Source organism: Neoarthrinium moseri (genome assembly GCF_022829205.1).
Source record: "Neoarthrinium moseri strain CBS 164.80 chromosome Unknown scaffold21_Wmoseri_CBS_16480, whole genome shotgun sequence".
NCBI lineage: Eukaryota > Fungi > Ascomycota > Sordariomycetes > Amphisphaeriales > Apiosporaceae > Neoarthrinium > Neoarthrinium moseri.
This window is the reverse complement of record NW_026055135.1, coordinates 316,258-340,376: the sequence shown is the minus strand read 5'-3', so window position 1 is coordinate 340,376 and position 24,119 is coordinate 316,258. Positions and strand designations below refer to the sequence as shown.

Here is a 24,119-nt window from a genome sequence, read left to right as displayed (position 1 = left end):
ATGACATCAAGACACGGCTCCCCCCTTCACGGGACGCATTGTAGTCAGAGAAAAACACATTAAATTTCATTGGGCGCTATACTGGCCATGCTATGCAGAATCTTGCTAAAGTTGCTACACTATGTAAAATTTTCCCCAGAATGTGCCGTCTATTCGTACAGCCAGATCACAAATGCAAAAGAACCCGAATTCTCAGTTTTCAGTCCGCCTCTTTTATGTATGACCAATAGATTTCGTAACATGTCGTGGGGTTTATCCAAAGAAATTCTTCTTCTTCTTTGGCTTGTTGTCCATGTCTTTGAGGATGTCGTCAAAGGTGCTTCCGCCGGGCGAGTCTTGTCGGGAGCTTGCCCTCGACTCTGGATTTGCGTGAACGGGCGAGCTCATGCCGATCATGTTGCCAGATGATCTCCTCCTGCCCATCATGGCACTCGAGGGCCGAGGGCCGAGGGATCCGCTTCTTGCGCTGAAGACTCGAGAGCCACGCCGGTCTGGTACGTCGCCGGGCATGTTGACAGGTTCAAGGCCCATGGCAACGCTTGAACGGTAACTCTGCCTGTTGCCTGCTGGAGAGCCTCCCCTTGGTCTCAAGGCCATGCCGGGTGCGGATCCTTGCGGTGACTCACTACGGTCTGGCATCAGCTTGGGACTCAGAGACACACCCGGATCCATGTCGGTGAACACCGACTGCGGTGCCTGTAATGGAGGTAAGAGGTCCTGAGGCTCTGATATTGGGCCCCCTAGGCCAGCCTCCCATTGTTTGGCTGCAACCCAGCAGTGACTCCTGTGATAGATGCCCTCGATGGAGAACTCAACAGTGTCTTCACTGAGTTCCACGTAGCCATTGCCACCTGCAACCTGGTACCATCTCTTGCGGACCTCAGTTGCTTCGGGCACCCACGGGGGTTGGCCCTTGGGCGCCTGGCAGAGGAAATACTCAACACCCTCAGTGAACTGAAGACCAGGGGCGTCGACCACCAGCATAGGGAGTGACTGAATAACGACGTAGAGGAATAACCAGTAGCCGAGCCTCTGGTCAGCTATCTCACTGATAGGTTTTCCCTTGGCTTCCTTCAACTCGAATTCTTGGAAAGCCTCGACGAACGGAAGCTTTAGCTTGAGGGTTTCAAAGTCGTAAGATTTGTTCAGGATGAGCAGAAACTCGTGCTCCTGGTAATTGCTGTCGAGCTTCCTTTGCTCCTTCATCGGCAAGTCATAGTAGTTCTCCTTGACTGATTTGAAGGAGGGCAACATAGGAATATCGTAGGGGATGGGCGGTAATACTGGGGGTGAAGACTGGTCGAACTCGGTCAGAATCCTGCGCAACGCCGTGACGGCCCCCTCATCTTCGTCCGCGTTGTCTTCGAACACTGAGCGAGTGGTCACAGAACGCCGATCGACAAGCAGATCGTAGAGGGCGCAGAGATCGGAATACAGAAACTTCAGAACTTGTCGGTTCAGTCCGCTTTCCGTGAACGGGTTTTTCTTGCTGCGGGCTTTTGGCGGCCAACTGCCAAAGTTGCTCTTGTAGTACCCGAGGACGAAAGATCTCATGCGGCCGAAAGACGACTTCCATCGGCCAAACTTGACGTCCTTGTACATGGAAACCGAATTGGCCGTTCCCGAGAACAATGCTGGGAACTCAAAGTTCTCGAGTCGGTTGTTGACGTTGTTCTGGCGATCCAGGAGTTCCAGATGACCGCGTTCTAGTCTCTCGCGCGTGTGTGTAGATACATCGTCCCACAGGGGCGACTTCAATTCGCGTAATGCTGAGTATTTGCCAGCTGCGTGTGCGAAAGCTTCGTTGTACAGGTCCCACGATCGCATTCGCTCACCAAGCAACAGAGCCTCCAGCGTCTTCTCTCTGGAGTATCTGACATCTGCGACGGCCATCTGGTCCATGAAGAAGCCAAAACTCATGTTGACTGCGTCCCCAAAGGTCGAGCCTTCGACGTCTGTGAACTCAAACTAAGCATCGCAAATTAGCATTTACACAGCGAACAGTCATTACATTAGAGAATGGACTTCGCAAGCCTCCAAGTTGGCATTTCTCCGCAAGATCAACGGAGATTCGGTGCTTACCTCTGATAACAGACCAGACACCTTCATAACAGCCGCAAAGATAGTGGGCTGCGACTTGGTTCCAACCAAGGGCTGCCCAGTCAGCAACGCAAACATATTCCGAATTGATACTAAGCGCTCTACGTCGGGTAATGCTTTCTTGCCAGTCGGCTCCGAGCCATCCAGGGAAGTTGGCAAATACAGCCTGGAATCTCCCGAATTCTCATCGACGGCTAGGGGAGGTGACTCGGGGGATGGCGGCGGACGATCTGCGTCAGCGGCAGCCAAGCTGTCACGGCCTGTGAAACTGCGAGTCCGGGATCTGCCCGAGCTCGTTGGCGAATTGAGTTCAGCCTCGATCAGATCTTGGAAGACAAGCGAGTAGTCCGTAACGAATGGCATCACTTTGAAAGAGGGACCCTTCCCGCTGCCCTTTGGGTGTAGGTATACCAGCACGCTGCCACTCTCATTCCACAGCTCGGGGACGCGCTCGCCCTTCTCGAGGAAAGAAGTGTTGTAGTCAGCCTTGTTGGGCCCGAGTGTCCACGCTCCTGAGCCCTTTACACCCCGCATATCCTGAGAATTTGATCTCGACCTGCTGCCTGGGAACCAAGAGCGTCGTAGCCTACCCCGTTTCTCATTCTCCCGCGTGGGGCTTTGACTGCTTGCGTGGCTGGAGGCAGGCCGCGATTCGAGCGCTGCTGACGCCGAAATGATACGGTTTCCGGCTGCCGGCTCGAGCCTGTTACTAGGCGGCTGTGCCGAGGAACTCCTGCCTCTTGGCTCGATGGGAGACGGTGCAAGCCCCGCAGACGCCAGCCCGTCCTGGCGGGGAGGGGAAGCTGGACCGCCATGTGAGCTGCTTCGTGGTCTCTGCAGGGGCGGCGGTTGCTTTGTTAGCTTGGGCGACACCTTCGACTCCGAGAACTGGAATGAGTTGTCTGTAGGCGTAATAAGCCCGTCGGCGGTTCGAGGCGGCAGCGGCGGCGCTTTGGTGGGCGCTGGAGGGGCCTGCGAGCTCTTTTGTAGCTTGCCCATCTTGACCGGCGCAGATTCTTGAGAGGACTTTGTGCTGGTTGATTTCTTCCCGTCTACAGAGAGCGATCCGCTCAGAGTTGACGAGTCGGAATTGGCTGGGTCCAAGCGGTTGCGCACTATGGACTCCCAGTCAGAGGAACTCGAGTGCTTCTCTTTGATGGGCGAATCGGTAGGTATTGGCTTTCGGTGGACAGCCGGTACCGTTGGCGGTTCTGAAGAGGAAGTGGTTGTTAGTGATGGGAGGAAGAATGACGACAGGCGGTTGAGCCTGGACGGCTTCTTCCCGAGGCCGCCATTGCTAGTCGACGGAGGCATGAGCGCAGGCTCAGAGCTGGCCATTGGACCAGCACTGCCAGCAGCGGTAGCCTCGATTCTGTCAAGCGCCGACTTAGCACCGGTAGGCCGGAATGCAGGTTCCCGCACGCCGACTACGAGTTGGGTTTGGGGCTTGTTGATTTCGTCGTTGTCTTGCCTGTGCGCATCGAGGCCTTGACTGTCGATCGTCGCTCCAGGGGTAGCAGTGGTAGTGGAAGAGGGAGGAGGAGAAGGAGGAGGAGTAGTAACAGTAGGAGCACAGCCGATGCTGGCGTGGTTTGACTTACTTGAAGTCATCTTTTGCTGGTCTCAGCCCAAACAGACCCCTTGACCCGACGATCTGAACCCGCAGTAAAGTTTGCACAATTCAGGAGGCTTCGCAAGCCGCTGGATGCTAGCCTACGACACTTGGTGGGCTTGGATGGATGATCCTTGATCCCAAACACCTTTGGCCGGCGGCGCTGGCTCCACCGGGCGGTTTCGTCTTTTTTAGATGGGTGTTGCACAAATGAACAAGCCAAGCAAGCACTCTATGAATGAACGCGCACGCATGAACTAGCCAGTGGGGGAGGTGGTCGAGCGGACGCGATGGATCTCGGGTTCGGCGGCAATGGGTGGATGGGCAGACGGGCAGACGGGCAGACGGGCTCGAAGAAGAGGCTTAAAGACCGACCGTTGTGGTACCGTACGGTACTATGTAGCACTCAGGTGGGATGGGTGGTAACTAAGTTAGTCCGTATGAGAAAAGAGGCTGATGTTCTATGTAACATGGTAAGTTGCGACGAGACTCAAGGACCGTCCCAGGAGCTGGGGATGCGGTCCCTTCAAGTCGGATTTCTACCACAGTAGGCGGCTGCAGGCCGAGCACCTGTCTTCGGGTCGCTACGTAGGCATGAGGACCTCGCCCAATCCTATTCCGTGGAAGCGCCAACAGCACCCGGTAAATGACACGGCGAGGGTCCAGAGCTGGGAGCTTCATTGGCGCAGCCAGGCCGACCAGAGCAGCTTTTTTTTCTCTCCCTCTCTAAGCCACGGCGAGGGGAAAAGCTGCCAATGCGTGACTGCGTCATCCATGCAGGACTGGCAGGGGTCGTGCCGAGAGGAAATGTTCCGGGAAGCTGGAGAAAAGTCAGACCACACTGCGAACTCCACGTTTGCATCGTCCTGGCTAGCATGGCCCCTAGTCACGACCTGCCCACAGCTCTTCATTTTCTCTGCGGCTTTGGACCAGCACAATTGCCCGCAGTATAAGTCGAGTCCGCTCCCGCGTCTATACCCCTGCCAGAGATCCATCTAGACACCTAACAGTAGACTCTCAAGACATCCAAGACATCCACTTCACTGCTATATAGACGGTAATTCCGAGCGGCAAAACCCAGAACGAGTTACGGAGCAGGCCCCGCCTCCTTCGAGAACGGTTCCATAGCTGAGAGAACACCTAGCGGGCAGGCATCTCGCTGGCCTTCAGGGTCCACGGGGTCCGACGAGGGGTAGCACGGGTCTATTATTAGGCAAGCCTCTCGCGCAGCTACTGTGTAGTGCGCGCATCGGCATTCGATTTTTCCCGCTCTTCGCGCCTCGCCCGCCCCCAAGACAAGGAGCTGTCTGTGGTTTATTGACTTGTTACCCGTTCTGATTAATCCCACTATGCGAGTACTTCCGCCGGCGTTCCTTTCTCGTATGAAGCCATATAAGCTTGCTGGATTCCCACTCCGCACGTAGTCCCGTATATGCAAGGAGCCAGGGGAGTACGTATGACCCTTCGCAATCGCCGTATTGCGCTTCGTCGTTGCTCCACCCGGACGGCTCACGATGGAATGTGTGATCCATGAGGCGATCTTCACTTCAAGCCCCGCTCTGCATCGCACGATACCTAGTGCTTACTGCTTAACACCTCAGACGAGAAGTTGCCTTTTTGCTGTCCTCTGACACGCAATTCGCGCGACCTGGTGCTGGTCGTGCTGGTAAAGCCATATATCGCCACGCGAAACTGTGGCTAGCGTCCGCTTTTGCGCATTGAGGATTCGTAGTAGGGCTAAGGACTTGCACAGCCTCAATCCGGCCAGATCCAACAAGCAATTACGTACGCATTCCTCAATCACTACGTACTACTCTGGCCAGCTTCATCGGCGAGGCTGCAGAAGCCGTCTTGTCAGGCTCATCAATCCAATTGCAGCACTAGGATGCACGCGAGTCATATAGATCGGAATCTATGGATGCAGATGAGTGTCGGGTTGCGCTGCTCACTTGCGGGCCGATCCCCCAAAAAAAATTTGTCTTACAGCGGTCTTCCTTGTTTCATGGGTAGAGCCTTAGCGGGCGGCCGCCCTGTCGCGAAGAAGTAATTTTATACGTATTATAAGGTGGTCAGCCGTATGCGCGCCGCTGCCCCAACGCAATTCCGACATGATTCTGCCATGATTTGGATAATTCAGGATGCTTAAAATATTGCTGCCTTTCGTGATATAAACAGTTAGCCTAAGCAGAAGGATGCAGGTTTGTTCACGACTACGGTTGGACTAAGGTGTTATGACGATAGCCGCACATGGTGCGTCAAGTGCCAAACGTTTGTGTCCCTCCATCTGTCTCTCCTCTCTTACGGCTTAGCGTACTGCAGGTCCTTTGCGGTGTCTTATACTACTGACATGGTTTGACTGCCTGTCGAGGTTTCACCCCCACATGAATACGGCCTACAAGGATGCAGACTATACGGCTCTGAGCACGACGTCTATGCTGCTGAAAGATGTTCGGTGAGATTTCATCACTAGAGAACCATAGTCAAGCCATGTCTTTGAGTCCGCTGTGCGAGTTCCGAAACATACTGAATGGAACCTACCAGTGGTCATTGCGAGTACTCTTTACCCAAATCCAGACGACTTCGAGTGATATAGTTTACTTACATGTATCATCGATAGCACTGTCGCGACACAGTCATAACTATGTCAGGAAGTTGCAAGCAGGAGACAGGCTAGTTCCCACCTCAACTGGATATAGGTGCTTGAAAGTCATAATCATATACAAATGGTCATATAGTGTCCAGGGTTGGCCGGCAACATGGACAATGAAGAATGCAGGACACTTATCCAAACACACCAATGATGCACGAGAAATTCTTGTACCAGACTCGTGATTCACACATGTGGCTGTGGACAGAGCAGAGCGTCTCGTCCATCATGTTCTGCTTGAGTCGAATATCACTCATGCTTTGAGACTTCTCCTGCCTAGAGCGCTTGCACGTCAGGAACCATAATACCACATGAACATCCTGTCTCGTTCAACCACCATGTGAACGTTGAAGACTGTGGCATGAGAAGAAATAATTGTTGATGCTGCTTGGCTTTGTGGGCCTATGCGTTGGTGCATGAGCAAATAGAGATGCATCCAGAGTCTATATGGTCGATGCAAACATGTCGACGATATATGGTGCCCATAAACTACAGTGCAGTTTCTTCCTCGCCAGTGATGAGGGAATGCAGACAACATTGCTTCAGTATGCAATCAAAAAGGGAAATGGTCATTCGGACGGACGATGTTGCAACCCTCTTCTGCTTGTCCTCTTGGAAGGCGTGCGCATGAAGGCCCTGGTTGAAATCATACCCAGGTCGTAAGGGCATCAGATGATGGGCCCTCCCCCCTCCCCCCCCCTCACAACCGCCCTAACTTCTCGCCGCGAGCAAGAGCGCAGAGTGGGCAGTGCTCAGCCGTCGAGTGGCCGGCCGCCGGGCCAATCAGCTGGCGTGTGATTTGCCGGAAAAGGCAATCGAGGACGGGGTGTGCACCAGTCGGGTGAGATTTGATCACATATTTTGGGGCGGGTGAGGCGCGCCGCCTTTGCCAGCAGGCCATCACCCACGGGTACCGTTATCAATGTTGTATCTGGGTCGCTTTTCTCTCGACAGACCCCCTTGTTGGGTTACGAAAGACACCGGCATGTATTGGATGCACCCGATGGCTGATGCCCAAGGGGAAAATACCCTTGAGGGACTCGCCAGTAAGTGGTCAGGTCTCAGCTTTGCCGCTAACACTTTCGTAGGTAACCTTGTAAATGTCATGCAGGCACCCTACCAGGTTCCCGACCCATTTCCTAATCAGGTAGGAATGTCGGAGTTGCGGTTTCATGGGTGTTCTAGTTATGAAAATCGCTATAGACAACTCTATAACTCAAAGTTAATTCTGGCTACAGCCTTACGCCCGGTCATATAGCCTTTCCACAGCTCTGAGGTTATGGCCCCCAAAGTCCGGAGGCTCAACTTTGGGCCTCAGGAACTGGCCGCCCTCGTCACATGACCCAGCTAGTGAGAGTTGTCTCTTGTGCAACGACTGTTTTCGGTGAAAGCAAGGGCTGCTATTCGTCAATTCAAATAGCCCCATAATGGATCTCGCCAATGAGCGTTTGCGCCGATATACGCCCCGGTGGTGTTCGCGGATGAGAAGTCATGACACCCATGGGGTCTTCTAATCTCAGGTCTTGTCTCACAGGCTTTGAGATACCTTCACGATTTGTCCTTCACCTGTCCAAAAGACGCTTCTTCATCACAATTTCCCCCACTTAGGATCTAGACCCGCTCTATTTTGGTGCCTTACATGCACTGATTCGGTTGTACGTGGTTAAACAGAGACAAGGTACCTATGTCAAGCGACTTATACGCCCGCACCATGGCGATGGATATTTCAGACCTACCCCGGCTGGCCGATGAAGTCCCTGACGTCTTACGTGACGTCCACAAGTATCGGATCTTTCCGGATCTTAATTCCCTTGAGTGTCTTCTTCCCACTACGCTCTTAAGTCAGGAGCCATCTAGTGAATCAGAAGATGGGAGCACTTGTGAAGCCTTCTTATTCTTCGACTGGGACCTGTATTTTGGACAACGCAACAATCCAAGGTCTTCAAGCAAATCGGAAAATTCCTCCATGCCTCCCACACTCACTTCGGCAACAACCCCGCCCCCATCTGAGGAAGGCGGTGCTTCATCATCAAGTGACACGGAGGACCGGTCACAGTTCAGAGCCAAGTTAAAGGAAGCAAAGAAGGGAGATGACAAACTTACCTTCCCCCCTCTGAAGCCTAAGGGTGGCCTGCCATATCAACCACACATTCAGATCCATGACGCCAACCACAGTCTCTCGTCGACCCTGTCAGGCACACAGTGGCAAACGAACAACAGTTCTTTACCATCACCCCCTTACAGTAGAGAGTCCAGCACTCCTCGACGAGTGGCACCAAATAGTCAGGCACCTGTTCGAGGAAAGCGAAATGGCCCTTTGAAGAACGCAGACGACGTAGCAGAAGTACGCAACCTTGGTGCCTGCACACGCTGCAAGTTTCGCAAAGTCAAGGTAATTCATGGACGTCCATTAATAACATGAAGCTCCGTCTTATACCAAGCACAGTGCGACGGAAATATCGTTTGCGGCAACTGTATCGACATTGCGGAGAAATATGTCTCAAACGTTAGTCTCGCTGCAGACCAACATATGTGTTTCCGTAAACCGTTTACGGATGGCGAGTTCGTTTTCCCCATGATAGGAAGTATGTTATATTTACCTTTACCATATTCTTGTCTATTGGCCCGAAGAGACACAGACTAACCCTTCAAAGAGGCAGAAGTCGGTCGGCCATCCGCAGGCTCTCGAAGCAAAACGGGCGCGATGATGATTCAAGTCTACTTCGGCACGGGGCAAGCCGTTGGCCAACCTCTAGACCTGTCTGTGGTTTCACACAATGATTCGTCCACAATTGCATCACCGACCGGTCAGCTATCAGACGCCAGCTACAGGCTGAACCTTGACAGGATGCCTTTGGAGGATCAGTTGTGCAATTGGGCAAAGGAATGCCACGACAGTTCTGGCACAACTGACTTCCAAGCCATGCTTGATGACTTGATGTCAGCGTGTGTCAAAGAGGGTGTGCAGTGTTTTCCTCGTAGCCAAGTAAGTCAGGCCGTCCCTAATCATATAAGTCATTTCTAATTGCTCGCAAGCTGGACTTACTCAAGAGGGTCTATAAAATGCGTTTCCTCTTCAAAATCTGGAGTCAAAGGCACTTCTTCTACTACGACGGTCGTCAATATCGAAGACTACCAGCAGCATTGCAATGTGGGCTCAGACAGCTCACCAAGTCAATCATGAAAAGGCTCGAAAGCGATATCTGCAAGGATATTTGGAAGACGCTGGAGGCAAAGACTGTGAAGCCCATCGAGGCCGCCGCCGTTAGGATGGCAGGCTGGATTGTCACCATGCAGATGATGCTAATGTATCGAGATCTTCATACCCTCACCGAATCAGCGCCTACGTTCCGGCCAGGTACAGAATAAATCCTTCAGTGTGGCCAATTCTCAGCTAATATTCGCCAGGTGTTCGTCCACCTCCAACATGGAGCTATGTTCTCAGTGTGACGAGGAACCTCTTCAACACTTTGGTCAATTTATGCGAAGTGTGCTTCAGCAAGAAGCCGCCGGCCGAGCTCGACATAGAAGGCAGTTCGTCGACGCGACAATCGAAACAGGTTATCAACGCATACTTCAAGAAGGTTCAAATCAGCCAGGAATATTTCTGTGAGTTCGTTCTCGGCGCTCGCAGAAGGTGTGATACTAACTCATCTCAAGACGAGAACCTCAACCCACGACAGGGATCTCTTGATCAGATCTTGTTTGTTCGCCTGCCGCCTGTGTCCAAGCCTCAGAACACGAAACGACAGAAAACCAAGCGAAATTGAAGCGAGGGCTGCAGACGAAAAGGAGACCGGAGCACTGGTGTGCAGACGTCATGAATGTTTCTTGATAGGTTGAGTTTTGATGATGGTATCTATTTGGGCGGTGTTTGAACTTCACGATACCCACGTTCGCTGCATGGTAATTTGGTTTGAAATGCATTGGAGACGTTTGGTAGATTGTTTGTGGCTTGGAAGGCCTCCGAAGTACGGATTATGAATTTGTCCTGTGTTATGATAACGATATGACGATGGGATTGACTTTCCTGGCAACGGTCAAAGCATCTTTCTTGAACTTGCCTAGATTCTCAAAGACACTGCAGATATCTTGGGGATGAAGACCTATAGCGGCTTGGCGGGCAATGGCGATAGTCAGTTCAATGTGGGGATGTTTATTTCCTTTGACCATTTTCGCCGCGAACCTACGTGATATGTTAAACCAGCAGTTATAGGGGGATGTTCTTGTGGGGAAAGATAACACACCTGATGGTTTTTTCCAACTGGCCCGGCGTCTTTGGCTCAGCTGGGCATATCGTGGTAAGCACAGAGGCCACAGCACCCAGATATTCTGCCCAGTATATCGCCTCGGGGGACTCATCACAAGCCAACTTCCGAAGGCTTGTATGCAACTGTTGATCGACTGGACCTAGGTATGAGCCCCATCGAGCACAAAGAGTGAGGCCAAGTACTGCACGTGCTAGATGGGTAAAACCTGGAACGCTTGGATCACGGGAGACGGCGCGGTGTAGCTCATATGCGGCGTTGGCGTCACTAGGTTCCCCGAAATGTGACCAGATCTTTCCCACGAACAAAGGGCTGAGACCTAGAGTGAAGACTGTGGATATACTTGACATATCGAAGTCAACCGGGATAGCGGACTTGATGGTCCTAACCACGGCATCGATCGTCTCATCGCTCATTTGGTCTCCAGGCTGATGGAGGAGTTTGAGTGGTCTTGCCTCCCTCACTTGCTTCGGAAGCTTCATAATGAGAGCGCCTTCCCTGTTCCCACCGCTACAGAAGGTCACGGTACGTATATTGGGCACAGCCGCAATGAGGGACTCGACGACAGTGGCAATAGCAGGAAATTGCTCCCGACGACGTTTGGACATGCCGAAAACTTTGCCCTGGTACTCATGGTTGATTTTGCGCATGACGTCCGTCTGCTTGAAGAAATCCCCTGTCACTGTATAAGCTCCCACTGCAGGGATCGGATACGGCTGGATCGGGTCGCTGTGCATCAGCATGCTACCATATCCTCTGAAACCACCACCACATAGGTAGATATCGATACCACTGGCACCTGAGTCTTCCGTCAAAGCCTTCAAACTCGGGAACTGCTGCTGGAGCTTGGAAAAGGCGCCTTGGAGGCCACTTCTAAGCTCATTCTTGGCTGTGCTATGCAGGATTGCTTCGTCGCTTTCCAGGATCTTGATCAGCCTGGCAGCGCCAAAAGGCAGACTCTTGCCGGTTTGGGCCGCGGCGACCTCGTAGCCCTCCATGGCCGAATCCATGTATGTCATCTGAACGGAGCCGCCACCAAGGTCCAGAAATAGTCCGTTCACCTCCGCGAAGCTGCTCCTTGCCCCCATTGCCCCAAAGAGGGTCTCGACTTCCGGGGCAAGTACCTGTACCCCCAGACCAGAAGCTTCTCGTATGGCATCTAGCATGGAGCCAGCGTTCTCCGCTTTCCGCATAGCTTCCGTTGCAAAGACGGAAACTTGAGCCGGTGGTACGCCATAGTCGTCTGCGATCGATCTGAACCGGGCCAGAGTCTGGGACACTTGATTGATAGTGTCGGCTGGAAATCTTAAGGACCCACCCGAGGACGCCGAAGACGAATTCAAAGCATCATATAGCGAGATAGCAGCCCGCTCCCGATAGAGACACTTCAGAAGGCGTGCTTGTGGCGGCGACAGATCTGATATCGAGAAGCGGATGCCATTGCTTCAGCACGTTAGCCTACCACGAATCTCACTATCACGAATGAGACCACTAGCCAAAACTGGCTGTTGTCGCCAAACTCGATTTATTTGTGTCACAATAGGGATTTCTACAAACCTTCCCATGTCTACTAATGCGTAGAGGTGGTTGGGGAGGTTGGGCTCCCATTTCGGCATCTTAGACTCGAAGTTATCGAGCGTAACGATATCCGTTGAAGACGCCATGGTCGAAGGCTCAGAGATCTAGTTTCAGAAGTGATTCACTCTTGGCGTCTTGGCCTCGTGGTAGGGCGGGCATGCCAATGGCGGATGTTTATGATGCTTGGAGAGGAGGCTCCCCTCTGCCTCAATGTTTGTGGGTGGGCGCTGCAGGACGGGTGGAGCTGCGTCATCGCACCAGGCTGAGTGCATGGAAAGTGCGCAATGTGCTAAGTGAATACCAAGCCAGCCAACAGCCGCTGCGTCCGCCTGGACGGCAACTTGTTTCTATAATTCTGCCCACTTGCTGCCCAAGTCGTTATCGTACTATTCATTCTCCATTAAAACTACACAAGGGCAAAGCTACAGACCATGCACCTAAAACGTCCCTGCTACCCACCCACGGATTTGAGTCTAGGTGTGACCGCTTGAAGCTCGTGAAATTTGAGTTCACGACATCGATTCCCAGGAAAGGCCATTGCACGCACCAGGTACAAAGCATCATTGTCAGGTTACCATGGGATCAAGCACAAACCGGGCCCGGTCGATGCGTTCTATAACACACAACCAACTCTCCTGATGTGACTATGGCCATCAAGGCCAGATGCTGTACTGCATTTCCAACTGTGACCCCGGGTGGCCGTAAAGAGTGGAGAAGTCGTCTTGCCATCTGATATACTCTTCTCTAGGCACAGGCTGGTAGCCTCCGATGGCCCCCCCAGAGGCAGCTCTCTTGAGCGCGACGGTCCACGCGAAGTTGCTCTCACTGATTCCAGCCATCAGGTTTGCCCGAAGCATCATGTCGAAATCGACTATGGCTTGCTGATCCCATGACAGGCCTTTCAGATATTGCAACTCTTCAGGATCCAGAAGGTCCTTCTTGGTAAGCACGGTGATGTTGAACTCTTGCGCCCGCGCGGTGAATGCCCTGATATGCTCGGCGGTCGTCCCTGATGCCAAGTACGCAATGCGAAACGGCGAGCGCACGATATATTCCAGGTAGTACGCGGCCTGCACTTCGTACTGTGGGTAGTGTGTGCCCTGGACATCCTTCTCTGTCCTCAAGTGGACACCTACGTACCCGTGGTGACCGGCTGCCTTGGCCTTCAGGTTGGATTGTGGTTTGATCCATTGTCTATGCAATGTATGCATGGCGGATGCGGCGAGCTGCCTCGCATCTACACGATACCGTAGCAGACGACCAAAACTTCGGACAAACGCGGGAGGATCGTACGCGGTAGGCCACGCATACGGGTTCTGAGAAACAATGACTCTGAAGGGCCACGTCCGGGTTTTGGGATTGGTCCTCGTCTCGAAGAACGAGTCAAAGGATGTGGAGAACTGCTTGGGATTCTCAATGATTGTTCCATTGACCAGTGTCAGGCCAAGCTCGTTTATGGACATCACGATAGGGTTTCCCATCGGGACGTTCCAGAAGTCGTTTATAGACCAATGCAGCTTCATTTGAGGACAGGCGGTCGACATGGTCCAGTTGAAGTACTCCTTATCAAAGTAGTAATCCAGAGGAGACCCCCGCGAGGTACCTTTCGACTGCGGGATTATCACCGAGATGTCTACATCGCTCCGACGAATGATTTCAGGGACTATCAGTTCAGCTGGACAACAGATGAGATCAGCGCGATGCTCTCCAGGTACGGGGGTGGGATGCTCAGGGGTTGGTATTCACTGACCTCCAGCTTCCATTGCGAATCGTATGCAATTCAGTTGGGCATTTCTGACCTGGCCAATACCTCCAGCGGGAGGCTCACAGTGGAACAGAAGCCCTTTCGTCCAGTTTCTACTGGCGCAGTGCGCTGACATCGCGCTGCCATCGAACATACCACCAAACTCATTGCTTAGATAATCCTCTACGAACAGCGCTTTCTCGCCTTTGAACTGTCGTAGAACCTGCTCGTAGTCTGCAGAATAGCCAAGGAACGAGAGACTCCATCCAAAGACTGCCAGCGCCGCAAGGAGCTTGAGCAGACCGAAAGCTCGCGAAGAATCAATCATGATGAACCGAGTGGCGTGTCAACGTCTCATGGCTACGATAGGGTGAGTGAACGGAGCGCAAGTGGCCTGGACAACGAAGAACACATCACCGCGATGGAAAAAAAGAGCAAGGTGGCCAATCCCTCAGAAGTGTCTCGGCTGCCCCTTCTATGGCATTGCTTTTGAGCTGAGACCGTGTGCTATGTGGCAATACACTAGTGTCCTTTACTTGCCCTTCTGGATTGCCAGCAAACAGCAATGATCCCGTACGCCGTACAGCGTAGTCAAATCACCTACAAATACTTTGGCATTATGATACAACGGCCGATTCAATATGCTGCGTTGTAAAACAATTCTCTAGTTTTCCATGTAATAGCAGCCAGAGCTCAGGAGAGGCAAAGGCATTGACTTCATCAGCATCCGGAAGCCCCAGGTCGCACAACGTGGAGCTAGCAGGCGAGCCAACTTCCATTTTTTTGCAGTTGACTGATGCGTGTCCTGTATGAAGACCATGGATAGAAACAGGTGTCAGCGACATCGTGGAACACGGCGTCGGCAGACAGGGTTTGCAATGCACGACTCTTCCCAACGACGCGGCTCGATACGATCGGCGCCAGGAGTTCGGCCCAGACCTGCCTCGGCGGTCAAGTGGCTTGCGTGGGGCGTGCAACACTCCGCAGACGTCCAACAATCATGTGGGCATCAGGGATCAGCGCAGTTATGCCGTGCCTGGCAGGATCTGACAGACATGGTGGAAGAAGCGTCTATTGTAAAAGCCGGGGTATAGGGCCTTGGAAGCTAAACGGCATGAAGATGATGTTCCAGGGCTACCCTTTCATCTTGGAAAGATGATCCGACCTCTAAAAACTCATGTTGGCTCACTTCCGCATGACACAGACACATATGAAGCAGTCTGTCCGTTCCCCCATTGCCTAGACGTAGAGAGTAAAGTCTGGTTCTGTCAATCCTCGGACCTCCATCGCATGAACGTTGGAAGACATGGGATCTGGCCAGGGGCAGGAACTAAGATTGCAAAGGAACGCATAGTTGAAAGCGGTCAGCTAACAGTACATCGATCTTCCCCAATATTGCTGGGATGGGACAAACGGTGAGAGAGATAAAGTCTGCTGCTATACTCAAAGTGCTTAAGGCGTGGGGAAGGGATCGGACCCTGAAGGCAGGGTGCTTCTGGAGTGAAATCGCATAACCAGTAGCTGGGCGTTCCGTGATACCTCAACTGTACCCTCTGCATCCCGACGGCAAGGGTAAGTAGCTTGTCCAGATGTTTAGAGGCATTACGAAGCCGAAAGCAACGTTGGGGAGTGTTACTAACTTAGGCACATAGGCCGGATAGCACGATGATTCGCGGTGGTGACAGTCCCGCAGTCAATCAGTAACTTGGTCGATGTGGTTGGAGGCAGCTCGTAAGAGTGGGGAAGCTCCGGGGGCGCGTCCACGACGACGCGTGAGACTCGCGTTTGCTTGGACGCGTCAAGACCATGCAGAGTTTTCGATGATCGCCTTCCCCCATGCCCTGCCGTCCCAATCGTTTATGCCGGGCTCACAGTCCTGGAAACCTCTCCGAATTGCAAATTGTAGTCGTGGGTCGGATATGAGAGAGATACAACAAGGTGGACTTGGAGCAGGACAGGAGCGGAAATAGTATACTTGCTACTGCGTACCTCATACCTACATCAAATACACTACAACTGCATGCACTCGGCAAGGTTCCAGCATCCCACGGACACAGGCACGCTCGGCCTCAAACATCGACCCAACGGCGGCAAGAAGCTCACGGCCGCTATCTCGCTAGCCTGTCCAGCCTCTCGCTTTTGAGACCGAACACGCAAGGCAGATCCCTCACCAGGTCCCGCAGCCGGGGAAGCGCTCGAGAGGGTCGCATCCAAGGTCACATTTGTCATATTTCGTGTCGCCTTGGCTAATAAGGGCCATCCCACCTCGTCGACTCCAGCGATATCTATCCTATCGTTCGTGGGTTCGTGGGCCCCCCTCCTTGGTCGCATCCATCCAACCCGTCTGGCCTTCGCACGACTTTTAGGACAAATCCACAACTCCACAGGCGCGCTGCTAGTTTGTTCGCAGCGCGGCCCGGCGAGCGCGCTCAGCTGCAGGAGCATCGTGTTCCAGAGACAGACAGACACCCGACGAGACTCGAAGCAACTACCATCAGATCGCACCAGTCCGGGCACACTGCGCCCGCGGAGAGCGCGCTGCATTGGACGCTTTCGTCCAGTGCTTTTTTCCTCGCGCCCCTCGCAGACGCGTAAGTACCACCGTCTCCTGGTTCGTTACGTTTCCCGTCAACCCTCGGCGCAGATCATTGCATATGCGTTCGCTCCTGTGGTCTTCGTCGTTGGCCAGAAACCTGCATCCGCACTGCATGAGCAGGTGACATTGGTCGCAAGAGCGTGCAGACGGCCATCAACCCCCAGCCCACTAGAAGCCGCCCAGCAGGTCGAGCACCACAATTATACAACGTCCTCCGGGCTTCCCCCCACTGCTGCCACCAGTCGTCTCTCTCCGAGTTGGAGACGGACAGGGCTCGACGAGACTCACGACAGGCCAGCAGGCGCCAGATCAGCCGTCAGGGTCCTTCCGGCCCAACGACGTAGTCTACGTATTGCCCAAACCCGAGGACCACCCCCAGCATCACACCTGCACGCGCTTTGGCTAGCTGAGACTGGGCGAAGGATCCAACCTTGTCAACCTGACCGCCCAACTTTGTGGTTGTTACTTCACATGCGCAGTGGGGGCAGGTGATAGATGGGTAGCTGGCGTCCCAGTATCACCGCTTAGCGCGACGGGTTAGCCAGTTGCGCCCATCGTGGGTCGTGAGTCGTGTGGATTGGCGGCAGCCAGCGACCCCCGGCATCCTCCCCCAAGCACCACCGTGGAACCGACGCCACTTGGCTCGCTTCTGTCAGTTGATAGAGCGCAACTTGTGTCGACTCCCCTGCCCTCCTCCTGCCTCCGTGCGAACTCCACTGCATTGCTACCCTCTCTTCGCTACATTATCTTGCTGCTGCCGACCTGCTCCTCCTCTGCTTTTTAATCGTCCTCGATGCCAATTTCCCCCAGGTTTTAGCCAGCCGTTCATTCTCCTCCGGCGGCGGCGGGCATCTTTCCACCTTTACCCGGGGTTGAGAGACGGCCCTACAGCACGCTCCAGCGGTCAATCAGTACCCACCGCCTCGAACCCAGACGACGCTCTACCCTGCGACACACTCCTCCTGCCCGTCTCATTTTACACTATACACTACCAATGTTATCACGACTGTGACGATTTTGATTTATTTTCCTTTTGAGTAATGTACACGACCGGGAATCTAATAAGAAGATTCAGCATCGTGCAAGCAGAAAACGGCACGGGACAGCGGCCTGCATTGTTCCTGCACAAGTGACTGCTAGGTCTCACGCTGTGACGGGGAAGCGTGCCAGCCACCCGAATTCAAGGCCCTGAATCCAAGACACTGAGGCGCCGCATACCCAACAGTAACAACAACAAAAACCATAAGCTAGACACGACCGCGCTCAGTCCGTGCCGGCTTGGATCGACTGCCTGATACTCAGCACGGACACGACCAAAGCACTCTCACGCTGACTCTCGCGCCGCTTGCGCTGCTATTTCCCGCTGGATTACAACGTCGCGACCTGGACTTCGCATGCGCTGCTCGACGTTCTGATCTAAACGCTTGCTACAACATGTCGTCTCTTCATTCCGGGGCGGCGACCCTGCCCAAGGGCTTCCGCTTGGAAAGCGACGGTCCCAGGACGCCGGAACCTTCAGCGCCGGGCGAGGACGCACATCTACCCTCTGCACCGCGACCACGTTTGAAGCTAAAGAGGCGCAACGTTTCGTCCCATTTGCAAGCTCCGACCCAGCAGTTCCTTGCATCAGTGGCTGCTGCTGATGTGCCCATTCCAAGTGTGGAGGAGCCGGATTTTACGCACGCCGATGAGGAAATGGTCGACGGATTGCCCGAGATACGCCTACCCGATTACGATGAGTTGGACGACTACAGCCGCCTCCATGTGCGCACGTTCTCACCACCCAAGACGCCGGCACCAGAGTTGGCCCCATCGCTTCCTATGAGCAAGTTCCCAAATTGGACACTTGATTCGTCGTGGGACGGCTCTGATATAGAGTCCAGCCCAGAATACGAGTCTAGTAGACCGTCTACGGCGTTCTCCACTCAGACAAGCTCCTCCTTGTTCAGTCGATTTTCACATCCCTCAGAAGATGGAGAGGGAGATTGCCTCAGCCCGGGAATGGATAGCCATGATTTCAGCTTCTCAGATCTGCGACCCCAAAATCTTGACCTGGGCCACCGAAAACCAAGAAGAGCCCCTTGGACAAAAGCGATGAGCGCACACCTGTGGTCAACGTACACGCTCTACCTGCAAGACCCAAAAGTCACTCCTGTTCGCCTAGGAAAGAGTTGCATCCCACCTGAAGGCGTATGCAATCGCGTAGCACGAGAGGCCAAGCGAAGCTGGAAAGGTTCGAAGCAAACGTCCAGGAGTGGGAGCACTACTCCAACAGCTGAATCTTCCAAGCCATACATGGAATGGCCACATACTTGCGCCGCTACCCGCGCGCACCTCCGGGAGCTTTGCCGGTTGAAGGCAACATCGCAGCAAAGCCGTTCTTCATACATGTCTCAGAGCCCAACACCATTCAACAAAGCTGTTCATCGACGCTGGAATCGGAGATCCACGCCGGCACGCTCGCCATCGATCTTCTCGGCTCAGGACATGGCCATGTCCTTGACGTTGAGTACCTCAGAGGCAATGCAGCCTCAAGGGCCCTTGGCTCAACTCACAAGTTCCGAGCCTAGTTCGCTGGAGGAGTTTTCCAATCTGGGAGATCAAAGCCCAGACAGTAATCTTCTAGAAGAGGGTCCTGTAATAGGCCGAGCACGACTTGGATCTCCGTTCGCAAAAAGTTACGGCCCGAGCTCCTCGTCATCGCTTGCTGAAAGCATCAACATACGACGGCAATCCCAGACTGTCGGACCTCGAAAACTGCTCAAGTCACCCGCCCGCCTTACTCGCTCTAGATCCGGGACTCAGAAGCGAAGATCTGTAAAGGGTATCGATGACCAGCCGCGCAAGCGCCCTAGTCTTGCTGCCGCTCTGTGGGGATCACCAGAGAGCACGGCTGGCCCATCGAGTGGCCTGTTTAGCTCTACCGCCTCTTCCCAGCAAGACAAGATGCTGATTCCAAGGACTGCCGCCAGTGATCCCTTCCTGACGGACAACATTCTACCACAAGATATCAACGACTTAACGGCTTCAGCCTCATCTTCGAGGCCTGCACGTCTCGGGTCCCCATTCTCCAGCTCCCAATCAAGCTATTCTTTCCCAAATAGACTCTCGCAACCCATCAACTTCAACCTCTCCGCCCTTCGACGACCATTTGCCACAGTGCAACAGATCCCAGAATCAAATACCGAGGCTGCCTCGCCTCGCTCGAGCTTGGCGTCTCGCTTGGCCTACATTGACCAACGCCTCAAGGAGCTCCGGAATCGCAGCACTCGCAGGAGGTCCCAATCTCCCTTGTAGCTGTAGGATCGATTCATCGTCCTTCATGGGGGTATGCCAATGGGCAACGTTTTGTTTGATGAGCGCAACGTCCAACATTCAACACTTATGCGCTACTCACCCCATTCTTTCTCTTTTTGTATATCTCCGGCTTGGATCCAATCATGTCATCACGACCTTCAGACTGCCTAATATGATCGGCAGTGCAGCATTTCATCTTGGTGTGTTACCGAAGCCTGAGCACAATTCCGCCTTTCTCACATACACTGGTTGGAACGGTTGGCTACGTCTTTAAATTTCTTGGGGCAAAGACCAGATTGGAGACCATTTCTTTCTTGCTTTATTTCTCTTCTTTCCCTTCCCTCCTTTCTTGCATAATCTTGCCAAGGATATCTGGCAAGGTGTTTTTTTCAGTTTATGAGCATTACGAGGAAACGAAATGACATTACGAACGAAAGTATGATCAGGGTCCGGGTCACGGTCACGATTCAAAGTATCAGCATGCCTGTCAACGGCTAGGATAAACCGGCGTTCTATGGTCAAGGTCTCAATAACCTGCCTTCGAAAAAAATTAAATGAAGCAAAATGTGCAACAATAGCTTGGAGCGAAGCACAAGAGATCTTTGGTAGATAATTGTCAGTCTAGAAAATTGACCGAATCACCAGCCAGATCTTTATTGGGGTGCATGCCTCCACGTGACTAACAAACATCAATCACGCAAGGGGCATTGAGACAAGCTGTACTTTTTCCTGTTTTACTTTTTATGGTATCTGGTTCTAACACCTTGATCCAACATACTGATTTGGTTGACCCAGCCCAAGGCCGACCTAACCCACCATTCTATATACCTAAAGTAGTTCAAAAGGCATGGCCTTGCCTCCCTTACATGACTTCTTCCAGCCTCGCGAACGCGAGCTACGTGGATGAGATGAAGCTTATCCAGACTATATGAGATGACCCTGGGAGGGTTGGATTGTGCCCAAGCGGGCGTGGGTAATCACTCGATATACCCACAGTACCGTGTGTACTGCTAGATGAATTCATCTGATTCGATCTGCGACGTGAGGTACGTATATGGTCGCATGAAGACACGCTGCTCTCTATAGCATGAATTGCGCAATCTTCATGGTGCGCCTCCTGCCATCAAGGCAGTGTGCGGGCGGGTCATGCAGCGAGAGGTGGGTCTCGCTGCGGACGCCGCAAGTCTATTCGACTGGATTGAAGCACGAACGAGAACAATGTGTCTCGCCCTTATCCAGTCTAATTCAGTCAAGGTCCAGGTACAGATCGAAGATGGCTGTCCTGGGCGAAGCGACGAGCGCCTTGCCTGTGATGGACCCGAGCTCGAGGTCGGAGTCTTCCTCGGTCAATGGCGACTCGGGCCTCTGCACAGGAGGGTATGGGTATGAGGGTGAGAGTGAAAACGCGTGAGGACACCGGCCCTGCCCGACTGAGGAGCGATGGGTGTGGAAGGAGCACTGCCGGAAGCCGAACTGGCGCTCGTCGTTGCGGAGGTTGTTGCTGGGCAGCCGCAGCTGCGGGTTCTTGAAGGCAAGCTTGATCTTGCTCTTGGACGACTTGGACAGGTGGGCGACGTAGTCGTGCCAGAACTCCGGGCACGCCTGGAACAGGGCCCCCATCTTATCCGCAGTCCCGATCTTCTCGACGCAGCCGCCCAGAGACCAGGCCGCCATGGCGACTATCCACTTCCGCAGCCGGTAGCTGTCGACCGGGTCGCACTCCGCGTATATCTGGCTGACGAATTTCGGTGTGATGTCCCAGTCGAGGCGGAGGTAGATGTCCTGGATGCCGTCCATCGCCGCGTCCTGTAAAGCGTCGAGACCTATCCGGGCGGCGAAGAGGTGGAGAGTAATGAGGTCCCATTGCAGGTCCTCGCAGCAGTCGTTCGCCTCGGCCTCGTCGATGAACCCCTGGAAGCCTCCCCTCTCATCGAGCCAGTACGCGAAGAGCTCGAACATCTCGGGACATAGCTCCTCGAGCCATAGCGTGTTGAGTTGGGCATTGCGCTGCACGAAGTTGACGCTCGAAGCGTCCAGGCGGTCGGCAAAGTATTCCGACGTTGACGATAGGGCCTTCTTGGAAAGGACGAATTCTCGGCATTCCTCTCCTACGAATACTCTCACTGTCTCTGAACTGGAGATACTGCGGTCGTGTGTAAATTAGCTGATGGCCATACAAGGTGGATGTTCCGTCATGGTGCTCGTTGACTTACGGGCTTGATAGTAGCGCAGAGGCTCTCTTGCAAGCAAACTTTGCCTTCAACATGGTATCTGGGTATCTCGGGTATATAATATATCGCACTGGCGCAAAAGCAGACACACAAGCAAACACACAAGCGCACACACACACGCACACGCACACACGCAAAGCCGATCGTCGAATGGTTCGAACAACACGCACTGGACCGGATGATGGTCGAACGATGGGTACGAAAACGGGTGTGATGTGTGCTGCTTTTTCATGATAGATAAATCGAGCCCGCCGGCAGGAAACATCCAACACCCCGGCCAGCAATAACCTTAACAAAGACAAGCTCCGACAAAACCGCACTACACCAGTGCTTCGATCCCCTACCAGCGTCACAACTAGAGTGGGCTAGACTGCAACACTAACCCGTCCGCGATCCCACGGCCGCTGCTTGGCACGAGGGCCTCCCGGGTCCATGGCAGGTCTTGGTGCAGCAACTTGCGAGCTCACGAGGTTCTCCTGCGTTGGGGAGCCCTTGCCCTGGTCAGAGTGCGGGAGACACATCGAAACGGGGCGGGATCCGTGGCGTGGCCCCCAGTCCATGTCTGCGCTGTGGTTGGGTGCCCTGGGGGTGGTTGTTTCGACAGCCCAGGGAATCCGCTTCGGCGCTGCGGGCTGGGATCAGACGGTGAGAGCTGAAACAGGATAGCCCCCCGGCCGCACGCCCGCCCACAGACCCCGGCTAGGGCTCAGATACCAGCTGGGGTCCGCACCCTTGTGTGCTGATTGGCCAGGGCATATCCGAGGACATTGAATACTACCCTCGTTTGCACGATAGCCGGGGCAAGTCAACACTATTGATAAGAGAATCAAGAGTTGAATGGCGTGCATACTATGGTGCATACTATGGCACAGCTCGTGCGGACAATGCGTGCAGATGTCAAATTAGACGGGAATGCACATGACCACTCTCGTTACCAAGACAAAATCCTGTCGACAACCTGATGGGAAACTCTGCGCCGGTAGCAAATCGCCCAATTCCCCAGATGGAGATCCTCCTGGGGCGGTTCTAATCAGATGAACGCGACAGGCTCACCTTCAGACTACTCCGTACTATGGTACACAGGACTGCTGTAAGCAAGCAGGAACGGGACGGGATGTGCCCTGCAATGGAGATCTCAAGTCGGATCATATTATCATCCCAACTCTGAAGCTGCTCCCCACGTGTTGTTTCACCGTCGATCCTGGGCGCTTTGCGCGGGACTTGCCTCAGCCGAAACGGCGGCCATGGTACTGTTTCGCGAACACTAGACATCCATGGCCATCGTTCGATTGCTGAGAACGAAGATGGTGAGGGGAATGATTTTGGTGTTCACAGCGCGTTCCAGGCAAGAAGTCAGGTCTTGGGACACTCGGCCGATTGATCTCCCTAGCTCACGTCCTCTGTCCGATCTGACGGGGAAGCGGGAAGTTTATCTAACTAAGCACTCATTATTGCGAGTTTTGCAGGCTGATTCACATAGCATTAGCTGACAAAACAAATCGAGCGTGCATAGAATCTCGTTCATTTGCGTGTAAATAACAGCGGCAAGCGTGAGAGACAGCTTCAACGTCATAGACCATCGTAGTTGGCAGTACACAGAGAACAGTGCAGCGGAACTCCCGACTTGGTAACTAACTCCAGGCCAATGGGATTTTTTGTCGATGGCACCACCTATGCAGGTCAACAACTCGTGCAGACGCGGAGTGCATTATTAATCAGCGTGGCCACAAGGGTGAGCTCCGCTCAACGCCATTCGCCAGATAGCTGTCGAAGCTCGTCATGGCCGGTCGCATCGTCGAGGATGCACCCATAGAGGCATGATACAAAAGACTCAGACCAGGCCGTTCCCCAGGATTGAAACAAAATACTCAATCCAAGGCTCAGGACCCTTCGTGATATTCGACTCTCTATAGCCAGCGTGCCGTCTCGTTCCCTAGCCCACTCCCCTCACCCAGGGCCTCTGCACGAACCCCTCGTTCATCTCGCTCACGCACGCCAAGCGCCAGCCGAAGTCTGAGCGCAGTCTGATACTGTACCTGGCAGACA

At 53.6% G+C, this 24,119-nt stretch overlaps 6 protein-coding genes across 6 annotated transcripts; 2 read left to right on the top strand and 4 right to left on the bottom strand.

Moving 5' to 3' along the window:
• Window positions 1–252: 252 nt before the first annotated feature.
• JN550_006246 (uncharacterized protein) lies at window positions 253–3,711 on the bottom strand (the record flags this gene model as incomplete). The annotated part of the gene is made up of 2 exons (XM_049317963.1): window positions 253–1,968; window positions 2,083–3,711. 2 exons carry the CDS (start codon window positions 3,709–3,711, stop codon window positions 253–255), a joined length of 3,345 nt encoding a protein of 1,114 aa, XP_049171806.1.
• A 4,359-nt stretch (window positions 3,712–8,070) lies between these two features.
• Window positions 8,071–10,129, top strand: JN550_006245 (uncharacterized protein; the record flags this gene model as incomplete). The annotated part of the gene is made up of 6 exons (XM_049317962.1): window positions 8,071–8,751; window positions 8,806–8,944; window positions 9,014–9,345; window positions 9,396–9,717; window positions 9,768–9,968; window positions 10,020–10,129. 6 exons carry the CDS (start codon window positions 8,071–8,073, stop codon window positions 10,127–10,129), a joined length of 1,785 nt encoding a protein of 594 aa, XP_049171805.1.
• Window positions 10,130–10,355: 226 nt separating this feature from the next.
• On the bottom strand, window positions 10,356–12,291 carry JN550_006244 (uncharacterized protein; the record flags this gene model as incomplete). The annotated part of the gene is made up of 3 exons (XM_049317961.1): window positions 10,356–10,545; window positions 10,607–12,070; window positions 12,185–12,291. The coding sequence occupies 3 exons, from the start codon at window positions 12,289–12,291 to the stop codon at window positions 10,356–10,358; spliced, it is 1,761 nt and encodes a 586-aa protein (XP_049171804.1).
• Window positions 12,292–12,858: 567 nt separating this feature from the next.
• On the bottom strand, window positions 12,859–14,277 carry JN550_006243 (uncharacterized protein; the record flags this gene model as incomplete). The annotated part of the gene is made up of 2 exons (XM_049317960.1): window positions 12,859–13,880; window positions 13,956–14,277. 2 exons carry the CDS (start codon window positions 14,275–14,277, stop codon window positions 12,859–12,861), a joined length of 1,344 nt encoding a protein of 447 aa, XP_049171803.1.
• Window positions 14,278–17,979: 3,702 nt separating this feature from the next.
• On the top strand, window positions 17,980–19,842 carry JN550_006242 (uncharacterized protein; the record flags this gene model as incomplete). Its single annotated transcript, XM_049317959.1, has 1 exon — window positions 17,980–19,842. One exon carries the CDS (start codon window positions 17,980–17,982, stop codon window positions 19,840–19,842), a length of 1,863 nt encoding a protein of 620 aa, XP_049171802.1.
• A 1,245-nt stretch (window positions 19,843–21,087) lies between these two features.
• On the bottom strand, window positions 21,088–22,633 carry JN550_006241 (uncharacterized protein; the record flags this gene model as incomplete). The annotated part of the gene is made up of 3 exons (XM_049317958.1): window positions 21,088–21,985; window positions 22,056–22,099; window positions 22,457–22,633. The coding sequence occupies 3 exons, from the start codon at window positions 22,631–22,633 to the stop codon at window positions 21,088–21,090; spliced, it is 1,119 nt and encodes a 372-aa protein (XP_049171801.1).
• Between the last annotated feature and the right edge of the window lie 1,486 nt (window positions 22,634–24,119).